This window comes from Parasteatoda tepidariorum, chromosome 10 (genome assembly GCF_982258835.1).
Source record: "Parasteatoda tepidariorum strain Cologne lab strain chromosome 10, Ptep-v5.0, whole genome shotgun sequence".
NCBI classification, from domain to species: domain Eukaryota; kingdom Metazoa; phylum Arthropoda; class Arachnida; order Araneae; family Theridiidae; genus Parasteatoda; species Parasteatoda tepidariorum.
In genome coordinates, this window is record NC_141764.1 from 44087839 (window position 1) to 44111164 (window position 23326).

At 27.0% G+C, this 23326-nt stretch overlaps 1 protein-coding gene across 2 annotated transcripts; it reads left to right on the top strand.

The window, feature by feature from the left end:
- Positions 1-4250: 4250 nt before the first annotated feature.
- Positions 4251-19126, top strand: Mnn1 (menin 1). Of its 2 annotated transcripts, XM_016073746.5 has the most exons (7): positions 4251-4756; positions 7426-7578; positions 8241-8425; positions 10742-11007; positions 13552-14036; positions 14187-14335; positions 17169-19126. In XM_016073746.5, the coding sequence occupies exons 1-7, from the start codon at positions 4339-4341 to the stop codon at positions 17385-17387; spliced, it is 1875 nt and encodes a 624-aa protein (XP_015929232.2). In that variant the 5' UTR covers positions 4251-4338; the 3' UTR covers positions 17388-19126. The 2 variants fall into 2 exon arrangements, with proteins under 2 accessions (XP_015929232.2, XP_015929231.2); XM_016073745.5 differs by having other exon boundaries at positions 13552-14335.
- Positions 19127-23326: the final 4200 nt, after the last annotated feature.

Consider the following 23326-nt stretch of genomic DNA (forward strand, 5'->3'; position numbering starts at 1 on the left):
AAATTAGAAAAATTTAATGAAAATATTTTTTTTTTAAATAAATATGATATAAGTTTTTTTTTTTACATGAAATGCACAATGTGAGCAAATTTTAGTTCATCATAGCAATACATTTAAAAGTGCAAGTTCTGCGCTCTATTTATCTATTTAATCATCATCGCCAGAAAAGAAAAATTTTAATTTATTGAACTTCCAGTGGAGTACAAGTATACTTGTTCACACTACGTGCAATCCTTGCTCACATGCTTCAATTTAAAAATGTGAACGGTGTCTGACACAAAATAAGGAAGAAAAGTAATCAATAAATAAGCTGAAGAATAAGACTAGATTATTGGAGATACCTCGCAGGTTCATAAACTGCATATTAATCTTAAAAAAAATAAACAAATATAAAAAAAGACATGCTTCTTATCGAACTATATCTCTAAAACTGTTCCCCCTTCTTTTTACTGTGGGTAAAGGCTTGTGCTCTGTGTCTGCTTGAACGGGAAAGTCAAAAGCTTGGCCAAAGAATACCTAAGGAGGCCTTTTCATTTCAATTCCAACCTTCAGTAAGGATAGGTTCGAATAGGGACGAAAAATATAGCACCTCCAAAACCAGTTCCACTGTCTCCCCTACATTTTTTGTGGGGGTGCGTGTGTTAAGTAACCCGAGACTAATCACTGTCACAGAAGGGGAATTGAAACCTGCGGGGGTCAACTAGCTTTCAAAAGATATCAGAAGAAACTCACTCTTCATCTTATATTATGCTTCTTCTCTTTCTAAGATAAACTTAAAAAATATTTTTTTTAACTCTAAAACGACTTTATTTATTTTCAAAATAGTTTTATCATTTTATTTAACATGCACTTTTTCTAATTATATCTTGAATTGTTTATTATTTTGATTTGATTATTTAGAGAACTAATAATGACCAGAGTATTTAAATTTATAAAATTTTACTATGTAGTCATATGAAAGTAATTCATATAAAGTAACTACATTAAAAATAAATTTACATTTTCTCTATAGATCAAATAAAGTTTGTTAATTTTTTTAAAATTGATTTGCTAATTTTTAAAACTTTTTATGTTAAAGTAGATGAGAACTTGAACATCTTGAGAACTTGAACTTGATTTTACATTTTAGTACATAGATTTGTGAGACTGCTCACTGTAATTAATATAAAGATTTATCAAAATAATCGAAATTAATTTATAAAAAAAGTACGATAACGAAATTTTTGAAAGAAAAGGCATTTATTGGTTTTCATTAAAACTTACAACATAACAACAGATTGAGACAAGTTTACTTTACAAAATTTTATTAAATACAAAAATACAGAAAATTATGGTTATCTGGGAGATATATTCATATAGATGGCATGCTGGCTAACCCTGGGAGGTTTTCGTGTTTTTCCTCTTTATGTAATGCTAATGACGGTTAGTTTTCTTATATTTTAATTAACTATAATTACACTTATTAAAGTTTGCAGTATGGAAATTTCTACTAAAACTCTTCTCCATGAATGGCAAAAGAGGGTCAGGGAAGAGAAATTAAAATAACACATTGATTACATACTTTGTTCTAGCAAAAAATTATGAATAAAAATTACATTATACACTTTTAATATGAATTCAAAAAATTTCTCATTATTAAATACATAAGATATTGCATAATTACTACTCTTAATATATATTTTTAGAATATTGCGAAAAAAAGTCTTAAAAAGTGTATTAATTAGGAATTACAGATTAGGGAATCAACTAAGGAATCAGGTCTGAAAACATCAAAACCAGTTTGACTGTCTGAAGTAACAAAGAGTAACTTAACTCTAAGTATTACAGCTTATTTTTATTTTTTAATTTATCGTGATGAAATTTCGTGGTGTTTATAATAATCACATTTCTCATTCTTTTTACTTCATCTGGCAATCAAACTGGTTTCAATATTTTCAGTGTTGCGTTCCTAAGCATCGATTCATTATATTTTGATACCGTTTGTATTTTTCTCTCGTGAATATTAATTATGACCAATAATGTTCTTTTACTCCCCTTTCCTTTTTAAAGAATTTTACAATACATGCGAGTATTTTCATATTTTTCTTCATTTGCTGATTAAAATGAAAATTTCATAATACTTTAGTGTTCTTGTGTATTTACATTAAAGCCCTAAAAACAGGGTTAAGTGCTTGTTCATGTTTGGATGATGCGTGGTCTTGTGTACTAGCTATTTTTTTTTCCTTACCGTGAAAAAACATACTATCCCAGCTATTGGAGTAATTAAAACTATTTACGGAATGAAAAAATTGGAACCTTTTAAATTTTTTTAATGTAAATGTTTTTTTAAACCTACAAATGAGTGTACGATATATTTTTTAAAAAAAAAAAGGAAAACGGCGGTTTTGTGATGCTTTATAGCATATTGGAAGATCTTTACGTCATTTATTCGATTTTAATTAATCTCACTTTATTCAGCAGCTAATTTTTTTAATTCTGAAACATCTTTAAAAAACAAGAAACAAAGTTTAAAAAAAGGGGAATAATGTATTTAAAAAATAAATTCCATTCTCAAAATGAATAAAAACAAGAAAATTATTACTACTAAATAAATAAAATGTATATAGAATGAACGAATTATCAGCAAATATAATTTTCATAATAAATTACAAGCTTATAACTAAAAAGAAAGCTATCGGTTTTTAAAGCGTTCCCCATATCAGTTCTTCAGAAAGACAGAGAGAGAAAAAGATTTTCAAAAGGGAGCAAGACCTCCCACCGAGAAGATTAGTGAACTTGGGGGTGGAAGTTGCCTTCCTCCCTTACTCAAAGGTAGAAAGTGACTTGTGTTTCAAAGGCAATATTACAAACAGTAATAAAGATAAAAAAAATTAACCTACATTTTCGTGGATAGAAAAGATTGAAAAAATTATTAGTATTTTTTTTAATTGATCACTCCGATTCTTGAACAGGAAAAATCGATTCAAAGTACGATAAGCCCGCCATAGACTTTACATGTTAAAAGCAGAATTGAGGAGTCTGCTTGGTGCAACACTTTTCTCCCGGCAACCACGATTCATGACCCTGATTTTCTGCTCTTTTGAGCGCGCCCCGTGTTCTTTGTTCGCCAAGGTCAAAAGAGTAATCATGCGTTTGAAAAAAGAAATTAAAAAAAAGGTATATTTTATTCCATCAAATGTGGATTATGGCAACTAGTAAACTTTTAATTTTGTAGCAAAACTAGTTCTGAAGTGTGGGAAGAGGTTTCTTCGTTTCTCAAGCATACGCGAAGAGCAGAGCTCGTTAAGTTGGTGGAACCTCGTACCAGACTTCGGAGATCACCTTAAAATAAGGTCATTATGAGGCAACTATTTTCATTACAAACGAAACGGTTTTGAGGCTTCGCCGCATTCTAGTTATGCATTTTGTTACTTATTGTAAGTACATGATGAAGAGTCACAGCGGCCCTGGAGATAAAGCACTCTCCACCCAGTCAGGTAAACCAGGTTCGAGTCCCAATGTTGGCTGATCAATAAGAATTCTGCTCCGGGCTCATACCGACCACAGTGCTAACATAAGATATCCTCAGTGGTAGATCGATCATACGTTAGAATCCTCTTGCCACTGGGCTTACCGTGAGAGGTGCTCGTGGCTTTCCCTTTCATACAACACAGCATACGTGGGTGAGTTCCATCAAAAAGTCCTTCACGAAAGCTAGTTTGTCAAAATGCCTGGTCTTCTAGATTGGGTTCAAAATTACAAGGCCACGGAGGGGAACATTGATATACGTAAACTCAGAATTGGATCAGTTGTTGAACGCCAATTATAAAATAAAAAGTACATGATGAAAATGTTTGGAACACCGCAGGTCCATTTGAATCCAACCATACTTGAAGACTGGGTCTGGGAGAGAGGTTTTGCTCATCCCAGTAATAACTGACGTTAATACCTCCAAGAAACTGAAAGAGAAAATAGTACCATGAGAATTTAAGGCAGATAGCTACAAACTACGATAGTATCAATGTACATAATAAGAAAAATTTGTACGATGCGTCATTTTGTGATTAATTTTTTGCTTAGCTGCAATCACTTCTGCGCTTTGCCATATTTATACATAATATTATACTTTGCATAGATGCTTTCAACTTCGTAGAATAATTTTTAAGTTATAAAAAAATCTGAAATGGATTTTGTTTAAATGTTTTCTTTTTTTTTAGTTTTTTTTTTTTTTTCCCAATGAGTTGTCATTGGTTGAATAATTATTACGCAATGAAAATGTAACAAACTAGTGGCTACAGTTAAAATTTTAAGTCTTGTTATTTAACTGCGCATATTGAAGATAAATTTACAAAATCAAAGATGGCGTGTTTAAATGATTGCGTGAAACGTCAATTTCCATTACAAAACATGAAAGATGTTATTCAACTTTTTAGACAGCAAATTCAAAACAGTGATGAGCCGAATTTAGCATTACTTTCAATTGTGGCCGGATACTTAGAAAATATGTTTACCTGTAACAGAACTTTGCCACTAAATTGTGACGTAGAAAATGCCCTTGAACCTCTCTTTCCGACGGTTGATTTATCTACTATAGAAGCACTATATGAAAAGTTCAAATGTCAAATTAAGGGGTCTGTTGATTTGACACAATATAAAAGTACCCGGTTCGCTACTCGAGATTTAGTTAAGAAAGTATCAGATATTATATGGGGATCTTTAACTAGAAGTTATTATAAAGACCGTGCTCATCTTCAATCACTATATAGTTATTTAACAGGTAACACATATGTTTGATTCAAATGTAAACATAAATGTTATCTTGTTTATAAGGAACTGAATATTATTCTATTTGTCAGCTCATGTTACTTCAAACATACAAATCACGTGTGTGTCAAATGCCGGCAAAATAATGTAGTTTATGTATATACATATTTATGTTAACTTATTATTAGTTGGTTTTTAAAATTGTTATTTATTCCTTAAAAACGCATAAAATGCATATTAATTAATTTATTATGTGATATTAAAGCTCCAATAAGGTATATATGTATGTCTGGATAGTAGAAGCCTTTGACAGGTTGGTCAAAAATGTAAACAAACATTGTTTTGCCATCTACTAAACTGATTATTATTAAAAATCAAGTATTTGAATGGTTTAAACTAAATTAGAATCAAGTTCTTGATTTCAGTATTGCAAACAGTGTATTTGTTGCATCTTTCTTAAAAGAAATATGTGAATGCTGTTCAACCTTTTCGAATTATCTAGTACATACATGGTTTAGTTTTTTTAACTTTTAGTTCAAATATCACTTTTGTTAATTTTCTCTTGTCTTTTTTATTAAACACAATATTTCTATTTCTGATTTGTTGTTTTGCTTTACATTGTTTTTGTTTAAAATTCATTGCATTGAATGTATTTTTTTCTGCCTGATGAAACTAAGATGTAACTATGAAAATAAAGTAATTTTTCAATTAATTGAAATAATAAATGAGTGTATGTTGTAAGAAAATACAACTTCAATTAGCATATCTATTAGTGAAAAAAATTTTCATTATATTTGAATGTCATATATTTCTTTTGTTTATAATTTTTTGTTTTGTTTTCAATGAATGTGCAAATTGCTGTAAAATAAAATTATATAATTGAAATAATGTAAGTCATAAAAAATTTACTATATTAATGTGCAAATATGACGATATGGATATTATGAAAGATTATTTTTTCTCCTTTTGGCTTTAAAAATGATTTATTTTATCCACTTTTAAAGTTCTTGACCTTTACATATTAATTGTTTCATAGATTAATAGTTTTCCCTCTAAAACTATATAACGTGAAAGCCTATGAATGTCATACTATGAAATTTATAACATGGCTAAATTATTAAAAAAATAATTATAAAAAAATAAAATCAATTAAATGTTAATAAAATTTTTAAATTTTTTTTCAATTATAGTTTAACTTTTATTTTATTAAAGTGTGTGCCTAATTTCAGGAGGGTATTCTATGGGGATCATTAGGAACAAAATTAATTATTTCCTGTTAAACATCAACAGAAATGCTAATTTTTCTCAGAAATTGCTTTCAAAATTCTAAGATTTCCGTATCATAATCTGCGGCATAATAATTGCCAAGTCTTGGCAGCTTCCAGGCTGCAGCTTACGAGACACTAGGAACAAAACATGGTAGTAGGAGATCAATTTGAAGGGTATAACTCCTGGGACAATATCTACTTGTTTTTTTATTTCGTTTTAAAAAAAATTGTGATTATGGTGGATGACAGATCACGGTACAGAAATATCCCCCTTAAAATAAAATAATTCATAATGTGTTTTTGCTGCATAATTTGTCATTATTGGACTAGAAAATATTTTTTTTGTATTATCCCATAAGAATACTTTTTTAAATTTTGTACACTTATTACTATTATACTCTTATTACTCTAAGTCAATTAGTTTTCAAGTTATAGCTGTTTAAAAATTTAAACTGCATGAAAGTTGACACTTGTTTTTTTCACGTCAGATGCTGGTTTATTTAACATGCCAAAAATAATTTAAATTTGACTTGTTGACCTAATAAAAAATCTTTTTGGTTGATATGGAATTACACAAAATATACCTTTATTTATATCTAAAATAGATTTTAAATTTAAGAATCATTTTGTAATATTGTAAACAAAAAAAGGGGACGGGGTTGATCTTAAGTTTTATAAAGACAAATTCCTCGTGGTCTTTTGTTGGAATCGGGTTGTATTAAAAACCCTTGATGCTGTTCGTTCTGGACTAGGTGCCCTGTCCATCTGGTTCTATTTCAAATCTTTATTTCAATATTTCAAAATGTCTAATAAATGAAGATAGAATGTATCATTGCTTTTTGCAAAACTTATAATCGATGTTTTTTTTTTTTTTTTTTTTTTTGTCTTAATTCTAGTGATGTCTTAATTCTTGCGAAAATAGCTAACTCTAATAATATTTCAGTTGTCTTTTTCTTATTCCGAGTTGTTTACTGATTGTTTTGCTGTGTTTTTATAAGTTTTAGGAAAAGAGAACAAATCTAGTTTCTTGCTACTCTTAAATAAGGAAGCAAACTTGAAAAATTCACAGAAAATTTTTATCTAATGTTTTTTTAAAATGCTAAATCAGTCACTTAATTTGTTTTTATAAAATAGACTTATTTATTATTTTGTAATTTTTAAGGGTGAAAAAGTTATTTATGTAAATTTAAAGTGTGCGTGAATTGATTTATTTTAAAGTTTTTATAACTGTTTTGCTTATATGATATGGTCCCAATAAATCTCGGGCTTCTGAGATTGGTAGGTGTGTTGAAGTTAGATATCATCAGCTTAAAAATTATATACAATAAGCAATTTTTCTTAAAGAATTAAAAGCTATTTTGTCATATCTTTCTTTGGTAGAAGTATTTTTAACAGAAGCTATTATTATTTTCAGGTAATAAGTTGGATTGTTTTGGAGTAGCATTTGCAGTTGTAGCTGCATTTCAAGTTTTGGGTTTTAAGGATGTTCATTTAGCATTGTCTGAAGATCATGCATGGGTCACTTATGGAAAAGAATCTGAAGAGACTGCAGAGGTTACTTGGCATGGTAATGAAATGTCAATCCAATTAATTGTATACTCCAGTTGTCCAAAAAATTAACAAGGATTTGTTGCATTCTGAATAAGTAGCCAGATTTTATTATCAAGTCTTAAAAGTAGTTTCAAATTTTGTCAAAATATAATGAAATGTTTTCGAAGTAACCAATGTTTCAATGGGAATGCCCCAACATGTTGTAAAAAATATTGTTATGCAGCTTTTTAATAAGCAATAGTCTTAGTTGATAAACTTTAGCTAAACTAATTTTTTTTTTATAGAAATATCTCGTTTCTTAAACATAACGCAGCTAACTATACTTCTCTACCTCCTGTTTTTTCTTCTCAAATTGATGTTTCAAATGTCATTTTTTAGATACCTGATACTTTGCTTAGTTTTTTAATTTCACAATCTGTTATGCATGTACTGTTATGTTGTAAAAATATTAATCACAGTTTTTATTTATTATTATTTTTTTTTAATTCATGATGTTTTATAACTCTGCTTCTTCTTAGTCTTAGTCTTTTAATCCTTTATTTCCAAGGTATCAGTCTCCATACCCTTTTTAATATCCTGAGGGTATTAGTATAACTTAAATTTTTTATTTGAATTGCAATTCTTTTAGTTTTTCATTTATTATGATTTGTAATTTTTTTCCCATTCTCAATATCATAGGTAAAGGCAATGAAGATAAAAGAGGTCAACCTGTTGGGCTTGGTGTTACTGAAAAATCATGGCTTTATTTAAATGGTTATCCAGTCAAATGTACTCGCCGAATGGAAGTTGCAGCTCTAGTTTCTGGAATAAATCCTTCTATTAATGCAGTATCTGATAGCATTGAGGTTGCATGTCTTCAGCAGGTTTGTATACTTTGTAATTTTTATGTGATAAAATTAGAGTAAGATATTAAATTTTTACAATTCCTTCATTAGGGTTGAGTTTTTTCTTCTACTTTTTTGGTTTTATTTAAAAGAATTTGAATTCGGCTTTTTTTTAAATTTTTTTCTTCAGAACAATAGATATCTGTAAAAAGAATGCATATGATTCGATTTTTCTGTCTTGCAAAAAAGTTCCCCCTTCTTAACACTGAATTGCAAATCATTTTTACTAACATCAGATGAGGTAAAGCCGATAGCCACCAGGAATGTACAAATATGGAAACTTCACAAAGGGCGTGTTCAAGCATGCCTATTGTCGCCTGGGCATTTAGTTTTTCATTTGATTTACTCGACATTGATATAATTTTTTCCCTTTTACATTTTAGTTTTTTTTTTTTTTTAAATTTGTATTTTTTCTAAAAAATTTGAATTATTAAAAAAAATTTTTTTTTTTAACATTTAATAGTGTAAAATAAAATGATCTCATCTATTTCTATTTTTAAAGGTAAGCAATTCATAATAACTGGTATAATAAACTCTGCAACAAAGTCTGCAAAATACACAACATGTAAAATGTAGAATTTTTTTTTTAGACATATATTTCCCAAAATTGAAAAAAATGTCTAATGAAATCGAAACTGGGAAACTCTGAAAATTCTACGCAATGCTATACCTGTATATTGTCATGTAAAATTTGATCTTTTCAAGTTCTTACTTGTAATTCTTTTATCTATCTCGTTTTCTTGCACATGTGATCTCATAGTCCTCAATAGCACATTGCATATTACAAATAGCATATTTCATGTGATTTTAATATCAAACATTGTGGTTTTTATTTATTCAAATTAAAGTTTGCAAGTCGCGATTCACACGTTTTTGAAATTAAATTGTGATCCCTACTCACATGATTTTAAAATCAAACATAACGATTCATATTAAAGTGATTTAAAAATCAAACCTCACGTTTCATAGTTGTGTGATTTACAAATAAAACTAGTTTAATTTAGTGCAATTTTAAAATTGTGATTTGTATTGATGTGATTTAAGTCATAATAGTGTTTCAAATTCACACAGTTCAAAAATTAACATTGTGATGTATATTCGTGCATTTTAAATCAGCACATTTCAATTAATATTCATGTAATTAAAGATCAAACATCATGATTAATAACCATACGATTTTAAATCCTAACACTGCATTTCTTATTCTCGAGATTTAAAAGTTGCACTTTGCCTATCAACTTATCGAGCATATTGAACAAGTTTATTTCCCTCTTAATAGGCTAAATAAAGTTTTAGATATAAAATTTTTGGATTCCTGTTTTAAATTTTTTTTTTATTTTTGGTCAAACCCTGATATATCATATGTTCTCTCGAAACCTATTTCAAAGTTGTGAGTTAAGAAAATACAAAGTTTATTTCTTGTAGACTGACACAATTTCTATAACATTAGTTTTTAAGAATATTTTTATTGAGTTTTGATTTCAATGTGGAATTTGAATTGATAAAATATTTTGAGAAACAGTATGGCATTAACAATTATTTAAAAGCTCAGGTATGGGTAGTAAGTGTGGTATGGGCTTATAACTTTATAATACTATTGAATCATTTTATGTCTTTTTTTAATTTTAGTATGAGTATAATACCTGAAACTCAGTGTTTAATACATTGAACAACATTTAATATAATTTTATCACTTCAAAATAATAATCTGAATTTTTTTGTTTATTTGTATGCCTTTGTAAACTGATTGCATATGTAAAAATATAATTGGCTTTACTCTCGTTGGTCAGAGTTTTTAGTTGTTGTAAAAAATTATAAGAAGGGTTAGAAATTCAAGTAATCTTATGACTAGTCTTATGACATATAAAAATCTTATTATTTGATTGAATTATTATCTAGTGGATTTTATTTCAAGACCCATAAAATGAAAAAATGCACTTTAAAGTTTCTTACTATCTGTAAATTATGCTGAAAATTAAAATTTAAAAATTTTTTATGTAGTAATTAAAAATAATTTAAATTATAAATACGTTTACCTAATTGAAATTTATTTAAAAAAATTATCTTCTTGATAAGCTTACTTCTTTCTAGGGTATTTCTAAATAAAAATTGCATTTTCTACCAATATTTAGAGCCTGAATCTCAGGAAGTTTTAGAATTATAATCATATTTATATTAAACTTTTCCCATTGTTTATAATTTTGTATAGCTTAGCTTTAATTTTTTTTTCAAAGTCTTTTCACTGTAATTAGAAATTTGCTGTTTTATTTTCTAATTTTAAATGTTTTATTATAGCAACTCTTATGGTTACTATATGATTTAAATCATCTTAAAACATATCCAATGGCTCTTGGAAACCTAGGTGATCTGGAAGAAATAAATCCTAGTCCTGGCCGTCCACCACCTATTGATTTGTTTAGAGAATCTATTTTAGCTGCTCAAAGCTTTTATTGTAATATGCATGTATATCCATACACATATATGGGTGGCTACCTTTATCGAAATGGACGGTATAAAGGAGCTTTAGAAGCATGGGCAAATGCTGCTGATGTCATCAGGAAGTATGTTTTTTCCCCCCTTAATTCTATTGTAGCTTAAAACCTTACTTTATCAAAACTCTTGAATTTTGTTTCTATGACTCTTTTTGTTTTTTATCTCGTGGTACAACCATCTAAAATGTATTTAAAATATTTTACTATTAAATATATTTTACATTAATGTATGAAAAGGTGTTCTGTGTTGGTATTTTGTTAAACTTAGTCTCAACTATTGATAATTTACTATGCCTTTTTTATAAAAATAATTTCAAAGGTTTGGTTTTAAAATATTTTGGAGATTATTACTGTGTGAGTAATTTAGTTGCATAAAATTTTGAAGTTAATTTATGTAATGTTTGCTACATCACATAATTAAAGTAAAATATCCTAGAGATTCAGTTTGTGACATTTATATCAGTGGAACATGCATTATATGCAGATGACTCATTTATTATATGACTATTTATTATTAAAAATACTTATTTATTTTTTAAAATATGATTGCTCTTACATATTACAAGTATCGAAACATTTTATTCCATCTATAAAAAAAAATGTTAATTTTGTAATAATACTATAGCATAGATAAACATTTATACTATATTAATAAACTGATTTCTATTTATATAAATATAGAATTTCAAGGATAGAATTTTATTCTTTCAATTATTTTTTATTTTATTATTTTTACTTTCTTTATTTTGAATGATGTTAACTAGAAATTGAAGGAAAAAAAATTTGTTTATAAGAAATATTTCTGTATATTGGTTAAAAAAATATTTTACCTTTAGTATAAGTGACAAAAACCACTGCTAAATTTAATTTAGATGCTTTTTTAAAAATGCAAAAGGAGATAATTGTCAAAATAAGAAATTTTGATAGATTCATATCGTTAATATGGTATCTTTTTAGAATTTTTCAAATTCTACATGGGATTTTTTTTTAAAAAAATATTTATACCAAACATATGTTTTTATAAATAAATTAGGAATAAAATGTTTACACAGTTTTGCTCAGTAAGATGAACATTATAATATGTTATAGAATTAAATGTAATTATTTATTATGACAAATATATGCATCACACTAATTAACCCATTTATACAAAAATAAAAGCTGTTCAGTTTAACTTACATATTGTATATCTGAATTTTCAGGAAATAATAATTTTTAAAAGATAATAAAATAATTTTATGCAATTGTGATTTAGAGTACCCATAACTGCCAACTCTTCTAGGTTTGCCCCGGGTGATTTTATTTTCATATTTTAAGTAGTAGCGAAACTCAAGTTATTATGTTAAACTTTTTGAATTATAATAATAATTGTAAAGGAGTTTGACCACCACTACGTATAAATACTTACAAAAAATATGATAATAGTCTGCAAGATAGCAGAATCCAACTCGATCAAAATTTCCATATATTTTTTTGTAAGATTGTTTTTCTGTAACTTTCACTTACTTGGTAAATCCATTCTTGGAAAGACTGAAAGTTGGCAGGTATGAGTACTTATCAATGTTAAATAAATGTCTCCCATTCCAAAACTGATTTGTTATGTCCCTGCACTTGTTTGGTGGTTTCTTTTTCTCAACTCTTGAGCGTTTTTATTGGCGCTACTTTCGCCACATGTGGAAAACAGAATCAACTATTCCAACTTTATTTCAAAGTTCGCTTGAATTAAAATAATTTATTAACAACACAAAACATGCATTTCATAAATAAATAGGCTGCAGATCTATATTGAATGTTATCTCCCAGGCAACAATTTTGTTGCTTGTGTGCTGCAAATTTTATAAAAATATAGCAATATATATCTACAAAACTATCATTTAATGATGCTAAACAGGTATATAAAAAAGATGTGATAATAAGCACATTGAAGTTACTTACTTGTGAAACAAGTATATCTGCACAGTGCTTAAAAAATTATTCGAGTCTTCTTAGTTCAGGCAGTGTAGATATATTGGAAGGAAAAAAAACATACAATTGTTTTACCTTAAAAATACATCAGTACAGGTTTTTTGGGCAAATTTATTCCAGAAAGCCTTTCTCTTCACTGTCTCCTGATCATCAAACTTATTTGTGAATGCAAGTACAATTCAAACTTCACATTGGGGGCCCGAGACAGCTTGGTTCATAGGGCACTGGGCCCATGTCCAATAAGTCGTGGGTTCGAACCCCGATAGTCGAAGTTTCCTTGTGTAGTAAATGGTGACCGATGCACGTTAAATCTGTTGAGTCTCAAAGTCTACCATGTTCCCGTAACAAATCATACCTCTGGGGGTACTGATCCAGGAGTTTCCTTGTCTTCTGGATTGGTTCAAAATTACAAGGCTACAGAGTTGAACATTGGTTGTCATAAACCCAAAATTAGGTCGGCTGCTTAATGTCGCTTATAACATTATAAAAAAAAATTCCACATTGACAGTTAGTCGTTGATGTTAGAAAGAAGAAAAAAACTGTGCTAATGCATAACAAATCAGTACCCCCATTTTAACTGGTAGTGATTAAAAAACATTTTTAACATACAACTGTCGACTCCCAAAAAAATAATGAATCTTTTTGTAGGTATAATTATGGTCGAGAAGATGAAGAAATTTACAAAGAATTTTTGGAAATAGCTAATGAGTTGATTCCACATATTGTAAAAGTCGTTAGTTCTAACGGTTGTGAACCATCGGGTCGGGCTGATATTCCTCTCTTACAAGATCCTGAATGTTTCGCACATTTACTGAGGTTTTACGATGGACTTTGCGAGTGGGAAGAAGGTTCCTCTACGCCAGTGCTTCACATTGGTTGGGCAAAGCCTTTAGTTTCTACTATATCTAAATTTCCTGGAAATGTGCGTTCTATGGTGGGTATTACGGTTCCTGAAACTAAAGTTGAAGATGATGACGAGGTAAAAGTTATTGAAAATGACAAAACTGAGTCTGATAAACCTGTGAATAAAGGTAAAAAAAAGAATTCTTTGAATGGTTCTTCAGAAGAAAAATTGAACAAGCTGCCCTCTAAAGGAAGGAATTACACAACTGACAAAGATAAAGGAGGAAGAGGTAAGAGAAAAGGGTCTACTGTAGGCCAAGAAAATGAATTTTTACTAACATTAGAGACACAAATAAATTCGGATGAAGAGCCTCATCCTAATATTATGGCTCTGGCAGCTGCTTGTGGTGATAATATTTTGAATCCTGAATATTTATTAGGGTCAGGGGAGCCATTCTCATCCCGATCGTCAAGTGCATCTTCGACAACAGAAGCAATTGATAACAATAAGTCTAATGGAACTCCTGTACCTGATCTCACTACTGTTGATGCAGGATTGGATATAGATTCATGTACAGCTTTTTCTGAGGTATATATATTTTTAGTTCAAAGTTACTTTATAAATTTTTAGTATTGACCTTTTCGTTTTGTTTTAAAATCATTATTGTCGTTTAAACCTGATATAATTATTTAGTCATTCTAGTTCTAGTATCATCAGAAGTTAAAAATATTATAAATACTTTTCTAATAATGAACGAACATAAACGAATATTGCAATGTATATATTTTTTAAGATAAATTTTTTTAATATAATGTTTTAAAAGGGTTTCATATTTCATGAGGTTAATGTAAGCAGAATTTATTTAAATAGTTTTTGCAAAAGTACCTAACCTGTTTTTTCTTTTTTTAATTTTATTTGTTCTGACACTATTAAGTATCAGAGCTTAGGAAACCTCAAAATTTTTTAAGTGTCCGTCATGATGTTTTCCAAAATCTGCTGGAGATTTTAATCTATGAAGTCTATGCTCGAATATAACTTTTACATTTTATTCCACAGCAACCAATGATTCACAAAAAAAAATGTTTCTTAATGATGCACATTAATGAAAATATACAAATGTATATATTATTAATCTGTCGAAATTTACAACATATCTACTTCAAATCTTGTACACTATTTGACTGACCACCCGAACAAAACATCTGTTCCTGCACCCCAGAGCCTAAGGTCAAGACAACTGGAATGGGCACTGTAGGTCTTGGGCCTTTCGTTTGCACACTTAATTCTACACACGAGTAACATTCTATCTACATGAACACATTAATTTTAAGTATGAATCTAAGGCTGAGCGCTAGAAGCTTTTGCTTTCCTCAATGAAATAGATATCCCACAAAATCAAATTGATAATTTGTAAGCTACAAATTGTTTGTGGTCGCCCCCTTTTACACGGTAGACGCTAGAGGACGTGGGCTTGAATGGCGAGAGGGCCACTCGCCTGGTCAGCAGAACAGGAGATAAGGAGTGATAGATTTACGAGGAATTAGAATGTAGAACGCCTTATCTTAACAATTTGTTCTTGTGGAATATAACATTTCTTTCAATTTGTTTTTGTGGGATATCTATTTCATTGAGGAAAGCAAAAGCTCTTGCGCTCGCCCTAAAGTAATAAATAATATTGACAAAGCAGTATTAGGTATTATTAACAAAGACATATAAGGCCTTGATGGTGTTAATCGTCTTAATCCTGACCATTGTTATTAACAAGGAATTATTATCAGAATTGTTAATTATCAGCAAGTGTTCAGTATTATCATTAAATCCTTCAATATGTTACTTTAAAACAAAGCTTTAAAAATGATATTATAAAAACAATCTTACTCTTGTTTCTGTGTTTACATTGCCATTTTAGTTTTTATATTAATTATTTTCAGAGCTATTGGCAAATTTCTTTTATAAATAAAAATAAGCACTGCTAGAGTAATAAAAAATAATAAACTATTATAATAAAATATAAATTATTACTTACGTAATTAAAATCAATAATAATTGGTTTTTCTTCTCTCTACTTTGGCCTCCCTTTGTATTCACCCTTAAAGGCATTCTAATATTTAATCAAAATTTATGGGTTGAGAAATTGTATTTTGCAGTATTTAGGTTTCAGTAATTTATCCTTATCTGCCCTATATACTTAATTTGAAGAATAGTAAAAATGAAGATTGCATGCGCGATTAGAATTTTAACATGCCAAATAATATAATTTTCAAACCCTTTTAGTTTAAAGTATGTTATATTTTGTTCTAACATTTAATATTGGTTTTACTAATTTATTTTTTGATTTATATATGCATAAGTTTATTCCTGAAAAATAAAAATTTTGAAAATTGAAAATGCTTATAAATTTTATCAGTTTTTGCATATTTTATATATTTTTAATAATATTAGGAGTGTTAATCCACTAGAACAACTAATGTAATTATTGCATCAATGTGTGTTCAATCTGCTGAAAATGGACCATACCACATCAATGTGCACAAGCAAAACCTAAAGTTAAGCATATAAAGAAGTTAGTTTGTACATGATTTTCATGCCAATACACCATTTTTCTTAAAACAGAAAGATCCGTTTTTTCTTCTCAGGGCGATAAACATAGTTAAAATTAATTACAGCTACATGAAACATGTAAATGTTTTTATGAAGGTGATTGCATTAATTTTCTAAAATTCATATATTGATAATTTCTATTTTAAATGCTTTTTTGAAAACATACCAATCTTGATTATCTATTGTGAAAAAGTTTATTTTTTTAATCAATGAATTGCTTTCTACTTTTATTGGTTTTTAAGTAAAATTATGCTATGTTAAAATTCAGTATTATTATCAAGTAAATAATTGTTTTATCCTTAATATGAACAAATTTTTATTTTAGACGAGCATATCAAATGAATTTATAACAGAAGATTTTGATTGGATTCTATAAAAGTTTTGGTTGGATCCTATACAAAAATATTAAATTATGTTAAAGATTTGTTTATTTTCTTTTATAATTTCAAGAAATTCTTTTATATTTCTTTCTTTAGCTGTCAGGAAAAAATTTTACTTTTGACAAATATATATGTTTTAACTAAATATTTTTTACGCATTCAATAATTCCGTCTAAAAATGTACATGTTTTTAGGTCGATGAAAAAAAAAAATCAATGATTCTGCCTGTGTTACATTAACAAGTCAGATAATGAAAAGACTGAAAGATCTGCTTGGTTATTTTTATTTGTAATTTTAAGAAATTCTTTTATATTTCTTTCTTTAGCTGTCAGAAAAATGTTACCTTTGACAAATATATATGTTTAAAAAAAAATCGGAATCAAACTAAATATTTTTTACGCATTTAGAAATTCCGTCAAAATATGTGCATGTCTTTTTAGGTCGATGAAAAAATCAATGATTCTGCCTGTGTTACACTAACAAGTCAGAAAATGAAAAGACTGAAAGATCTGCTTCTGGCTGAAAAATTAAATACATCTGCAATCCAGTTACAGTTAACAGCACAATCTCAAGTACAGGTGGTCAAGAGAGGTCGCCAGGCTAATGAATTTGAGTTTGGAGCTGGGGGCCGCACAACGAAAAGGAGCAGAAGAGAGTGATGGGCCATAGTCAGGCCGCCTTGTCCAAGTGTGATACTTACTGAAGGCGACGGAAGAAGTAGTCGCAACTGTGATTTTGCATGTGTATATCACTCATTGTCAGACTTCTTCCTTCTTCATATTTTGAGTATTGTAAAAAAGGGATAAAGAAGTTGAGTTTTAAAGAAGACTAAAAAAGGTTATGTATATAATATAATAACTATTCATACTTTTCTTGTAAAATGTATATTTAAAGATCAAAACTAGCTTTGTTGATAAAAGTATTACTTGTTTTATTGACAATTCTATAAATATTTGCCTTGTTCTTAGTCTAAGCAAATTAAAATATTTTAGTATATGTTGGCAATGTTGTTAGTTTAACATTGGATAAAAAATTTTAATATGTTAAAAGTCTATAACTGTACATTTTAGTGTTGATTGTTGTGTTATATATTTGAATCTTGTTTGTACATTGTTAATATGTGTTTTTTGCTTCATATTTTAGTGTTTATTTAAATACTAATAACAACATATTAAACTGGTTGTTTCACTATTACTTTTCTAAGCTGTAAGGTAGCACTGAAAAATCTGGATTTTTTATAACAAAAATAGATAAAAAATATGCTTCTATTAATTTTATTCTTTTTACTTGAGTTTTCCTTAGCGTTTTTTTTTTTTTTTAAGTGAACATTATTAAGTTTTTAACCTTTAACACTCATTGGGGTTCGTTATAGAATCTTCACACTTCTGTTATTATTTTGATGATGTTCTTTGAAGATTCTGTTGTCATATAAAATAAAGCTTTTAAGCAAAAAAAAGTTTTTTTTTACTGACCGTTATGAGTTTTGATCAGTTACAAGTTATATCCAACTTTAATCAGCCACTTATATGCTAATTATGAATATGGTACAATATGAAGAATATCTACAGCTTTGTGAAAATGATATGTCATTCGATTTTTTGATATTCAAAGAAGAGTTGCTACAAAACTGCATTGTTTGTACTTAAACAGTTCTGAGTTCTTCAATGATTTTAACAATTTTCATCTATTTGTAAAAATCTTGCCAACTTGGCCTTTTTTTTTTAAAAAAAATTGTGAAATTATATATATATTTAAGTTATATATTCATCTTAAAGTACAGACATTCTGTTCAACAAGATATATATTCTGCAGTTTAAGGCTGACTGTGGTCATTTTTATTTTCCTTGGCAAAAGTCCTTCACTTAAATAAAAAATGTTAAAGGTTAATATGAACCTTCAGGGAGTCGTTCCTGAATTTAAAGTAGTATGTTTCACTTTACGAAGTTTTACTCTTAAAAGAAATATAATTAATATGATTAGGTTTAAAAAATAACCTATCATTATTTATTTTTGATGACTTCAGATCATAAAATCAGTATTATTATATAATTTGAAGCAATAAATTTTTTTTGTTGTTGTCAAAATTTAATTTCATAAAGCATTTGCTAATGAAAATAGTGTGTAATATATTTTGGTACATATTTTCCAATTACTAATTTTCTTAAGACTTATGATTTTTTTTTTTTTTAAGAAATGAAATTTTTTATTTTAAGTAGGTGTATATATATATATCATCTTTAATATTATGAAATTGTTAGAAAACGCTTTTTGAAAGTATACCGATGCTAAATTTTTTAATTTTGCACCTGGTGAGTTTCTAATTTATTTTTGTTGTTTTTCAAATATATTTTTTTTATTGTTAAAAAATTGGGAAAGAAGTATAAAAAAGAGAAGAAAATGTTTAGTTGAGGTTTGAAGCATATTTTCTGTCAAACAATTGTTTAGCTGAGATTTAAGTCTTATAATTCTGATTTAGTGTGTTTCTTAAAAAGCTTAATTATTTGTAAAAAGATTAACAATTTTTAACCCAGTGATTTCTATAATTATTTTTACTTCTTTTAAATCATATGCTGTTTTCTATTGAAAATATCTTAGTTAAGTTTGCTGTTTCTTCTGATCATTTTCAGTCATTCTTTGTTAATGTACTTATTTATGAGAAAAATTTATCTGAGATTTATAAATTTAGTGTTATTTAGCTGAATTTCATCTACTTGTTTTACAAATGTTAATATGCATTTATAAATTGTTTTATTTATTTTACTCTTTGTTAACAAAAATAGCTTACCTTGTATTTTGCATTTAAAAAGATTTTTGTAGTTTGAAATTTTTTCCCCATTACCGTGCAAACCATTAATTTATATAAAATTCATGTGCTCTAAAATTTTTAACTTTTTAGATCTGATATTTGTGCTCATAGGCTTTAGTTTTGTATAAATCACTTTTGAAAATTTTTACTGGAATCGAGGATGACGGAAATATGTTGCGATTCTAATCAATAGAATAAGCATAGTGGTCAACTCTATTGGATTTTCCAGTAGACTACTGGATTTTATAAGTTCTTCCTGGTCTACTGGTGTAATCAGAAATTCTCCTGGTTTTTGTATATGTTTGAAAATTCCTTAAAATTAAAAAAGTTTCAGAAGAAGAATTCTTTTCAAAATAGTTATTTAACCGCTTTATTACTTGCTTGAATAAAAAAAATTTAAATGATAATTTTTTAAATAAACATTAAGTATAAACTTAACACTGAAAAAAAGCTTAAACGTAAGACATTGACTGGAATTATATGCATTAATTTAGTTAGTAGATTTATTTATAAATGACAATTGTAATTTAAAAATGTTTAAATAATTTAAACATTGTAAAAAGTCCATCATGTAGGCTATGCGCTTATCCCTGCATTTTTATGTTACATCTTTTCTCTTTTGTAATTTGCATATTTTAAACTTATTTCAGATTTCTTAAATTTTATTAATATATATTTAAATTATTAATTTTAATTATTAAAATTGCTTCCACGGAAACTTTTTGTACTTTTTAGAAATTTATCAGTAATGAATGTCGATTGCTCTTTTATTGTTTTTTTTTCAAGTTGCTGTTTACGAAATATAGTTGTTTATCTTTATATTTTTTATACTGTCACTTTAAAAGTACCCTAAATTAGTAAGAAATTTAATAATTTTTGCTCACTAAAATCTAGGAATTAATTTTCTTTAGTATAAATTAAGATTATTATTAAATTATAATAATAAAACTTCTAAAACATTTTGAAGTTTAGTTATAAATATAAGTTAAATATTTGTATTTATTACTTCTGATTCAAGATACTAAACTTTAAGGTTTAGTTTCTCATTTAGCTATTTGATTAAAATAATGATTGAAATAGCCTTGACTCTTATTGCAAACTATTAAATGTCAGTAAGTTTATTAAGTATATATATATTTACATTTTAACTATTCAAATGAACATTCAAAACTTTATTAATGATATACACGTTAAATATAATTTTTGTCAATCATGCTTTTATTTCTTACTTTTCATTCTTAATTTTTTTTAATATTATTTTTTATTGAAGAATTTCTTATAATAATACAAATAAATTGTGTAGTGTCAGTAGTATGAAAGTTATAAATATTTACAGTTTTTTTCCGCTATAAAATTCAAAAGTTTTGATTGGTATTATCTTTTTATGCTTGATTTACATTATAAAATTTTAAATTTTTTTTATCTTTTTATTTTGTTTTACAAAATCTATTAAGTAAACATACTTAAAAAATTAATTTTTTAAAAATACAGTAAAAAAACTGAAAATTAGTAAAAATTTTAACCAAGCCAGTATTTTATTGCAAGTTGTATCATCTATTGTATTGGTAATATCTAACGAGACGTTATTAAAATAATCAGATCATGATGTACTTTTTTTTAATAACTTTGTAATAATGCCATACATTTAGTTTATGAAAAATTATTTTAGCTTTATGCGAATAAGTTTAGTTTTTATAAGTTATATTCCTTTAATAATTATTAATTCTATTTTAAAAGTATCTATACGTTGAATTTTTTAAACTTTTAAAAAGAAAAAATTATTTGCATCTTTTTTTTTATAGGCACTATTTTTAAATTTGCTTTTATTACTTTATTTGTTTTATTATGAATGATTTTTTTAAATGTTTTTTTATAGTTCAATATTTTAAAGAAAATTATTAATTTAATTCTTTTTTTTGCTGATAAAAATTCTTTTAGTTAGGCAAGTATTGTGAAATATTTTATTTCTGGAAGAAGTGTGTTAGAGATCTGATAAAAAAAAAAATATTCAAAATTTATTAGCCTATTTATTTTCTAAATGCACTATTAAAGTACCATAAATGTCTTAAATGCTAGTTTTAGATTAGTTCAAGTATTCTAAAAATATTGTGTAGTTAATATATTTAATATCAAGTTAAATATATTGTGTAGTTAATATATTTATTTTAAATAACAAAACTTTTGTAGAAGTATATTTTGTGTTTTCTTTGCAGTAAGAAAAATATCTTGTTGCTAAAGAAAAAAAAATGAAGCCACAATTTCATTTAAATGTCTGTGGTTCTCACTGTGGAACTTATAAATTTTAACGAAAAAAAATTTGATGAAATCTTTTTTGAATCTTTTATTATTTTTTTACTTATATTGTACATGTGATTGTTATTAAACTATATATATAAAAAGGAAAATTGTACTGATTTGATTTACAACTTATAAATCCTATTTGATAACTGTTATAATAAAAAAAAAAACTTTTTTTAGGAAAATCACAAAACATTTCAAGTTTTAGTTTTAACCTGTTGTAAATCACTTTTACTCATATTGGCAGTAAATTATTTGTAAATAAATAAGAAAGAGTGTCTGCAAAATAAAGAAAAAGTAAATAAATATAAATCTTACTACACCTCTAACTCAGTGTGTAGTCACCTGACTATTCGATTTGTAAAATAAACTCTTATGTTTACAATTTAAATTGTTTTAAAATATCTTTATTTTGTTATTACTTTTATTTACTTATGTTTTTTTTTATTTTACATTTCAATTTATTATTGATCAGCAGTCCTAGTTTTTAATTGATATTGCTTTACATGTGTATTATCTTTGTAACAAATTGATACATTTATTACTTGAAATATAAAAGTCAGACATATGTAGTTGCTGATTTAGAAAGCAAGTTTATTTTAAGCTTTCTTTGTTAGTTTATCTTGTTAAAATCTCAGGTTTTCCATTAATTGTTTGATATGAATATGTTTATTGCTGTTATAATGCCTAGCCAAGTCAACTCTTATGTTTAACCTTTTTTTCACTTTAGGATTGTTTTAGTAAAATATTTCTTAGCAAATATTTAAAATGGTGATCTTTGATACAAAGTTTTGATCCAGTATAGAAAAATATTTGCCTTTCAGTTTTTTTCTTCATTAATACTGTTTTTTCAATCCAATTTTTGTTTTAAAAAATGTTAAAGTATCAGATTTTTTTAAAGATAAAAAAATTACTAATAATTAATGTTTTACTAACTGCTTAAGCTCATTCTTCCTTATTATTGTTAATGAAGAGCTAATAAAAAATTATTTCAGCAAGTTTATAATATTGCAGTATAAATTGCAGCTTTTAATGCTATCTTAACAGTTAGTAATAATGCTTTTCTAATTGATATTGTTGCTAACTCCATATCAGTATTAAAGCCAAAAAGAATCCAGTAGTTAAGCTTTGTCAGTCTTAAATTTTCTTTAAGGATTTCAACCAGACATAATGCATTTAATGTGTTTTCCTGAGCAATAGACCGTGAAGTTTTTCGCACTTACTACTATGTCATATAATCTAACTATGCAACTGCTTACTAATAAAATGTACAAATATTTGAGTGTAGATATTTAGAGTATTTCAACAGTCAAAGGCAAATGCTGCTGTTATTCTACTGAATCATTTTAGTTCTTAGGGATGGGCAAATAAACAATAAATTTCATCTGTTAAGTAGTTAAATATATGACTGGATTAATATCCGTTTATATATTATTTTTAATATTAGTGAATAACTTTATCAAGTTAATTATATAAAATTCAGTTTCTATTTTT

What these genes read in the sequence shown, in the direction of transcription:
- Mnn1 (XM_016073745.5), top strand. Translation starts at nt 4,339, where the DNA reads ATGGCGTGTTTAAATGATTGCGTGAAACGTCAATTTCCATTACAAAAC. An exon ending in AGGTTGCATGTCTTCAGCAG is followed by an intron (nt 8,426 to 10,741) that starts GTTTGTATACTT and finishes GTTTTATTATAG; the next exon opens with CAACTCTTATGGTTACTATA. An exon ending in GCTGCTGATGTCATCAGGAA is followed by an intron (nt 11,008 to 13,551) that starts GTATGTTTTTTC and finishes ATCTTTTTGTAG; the next exon opens with GTATAATTATGGTCGAGAAG.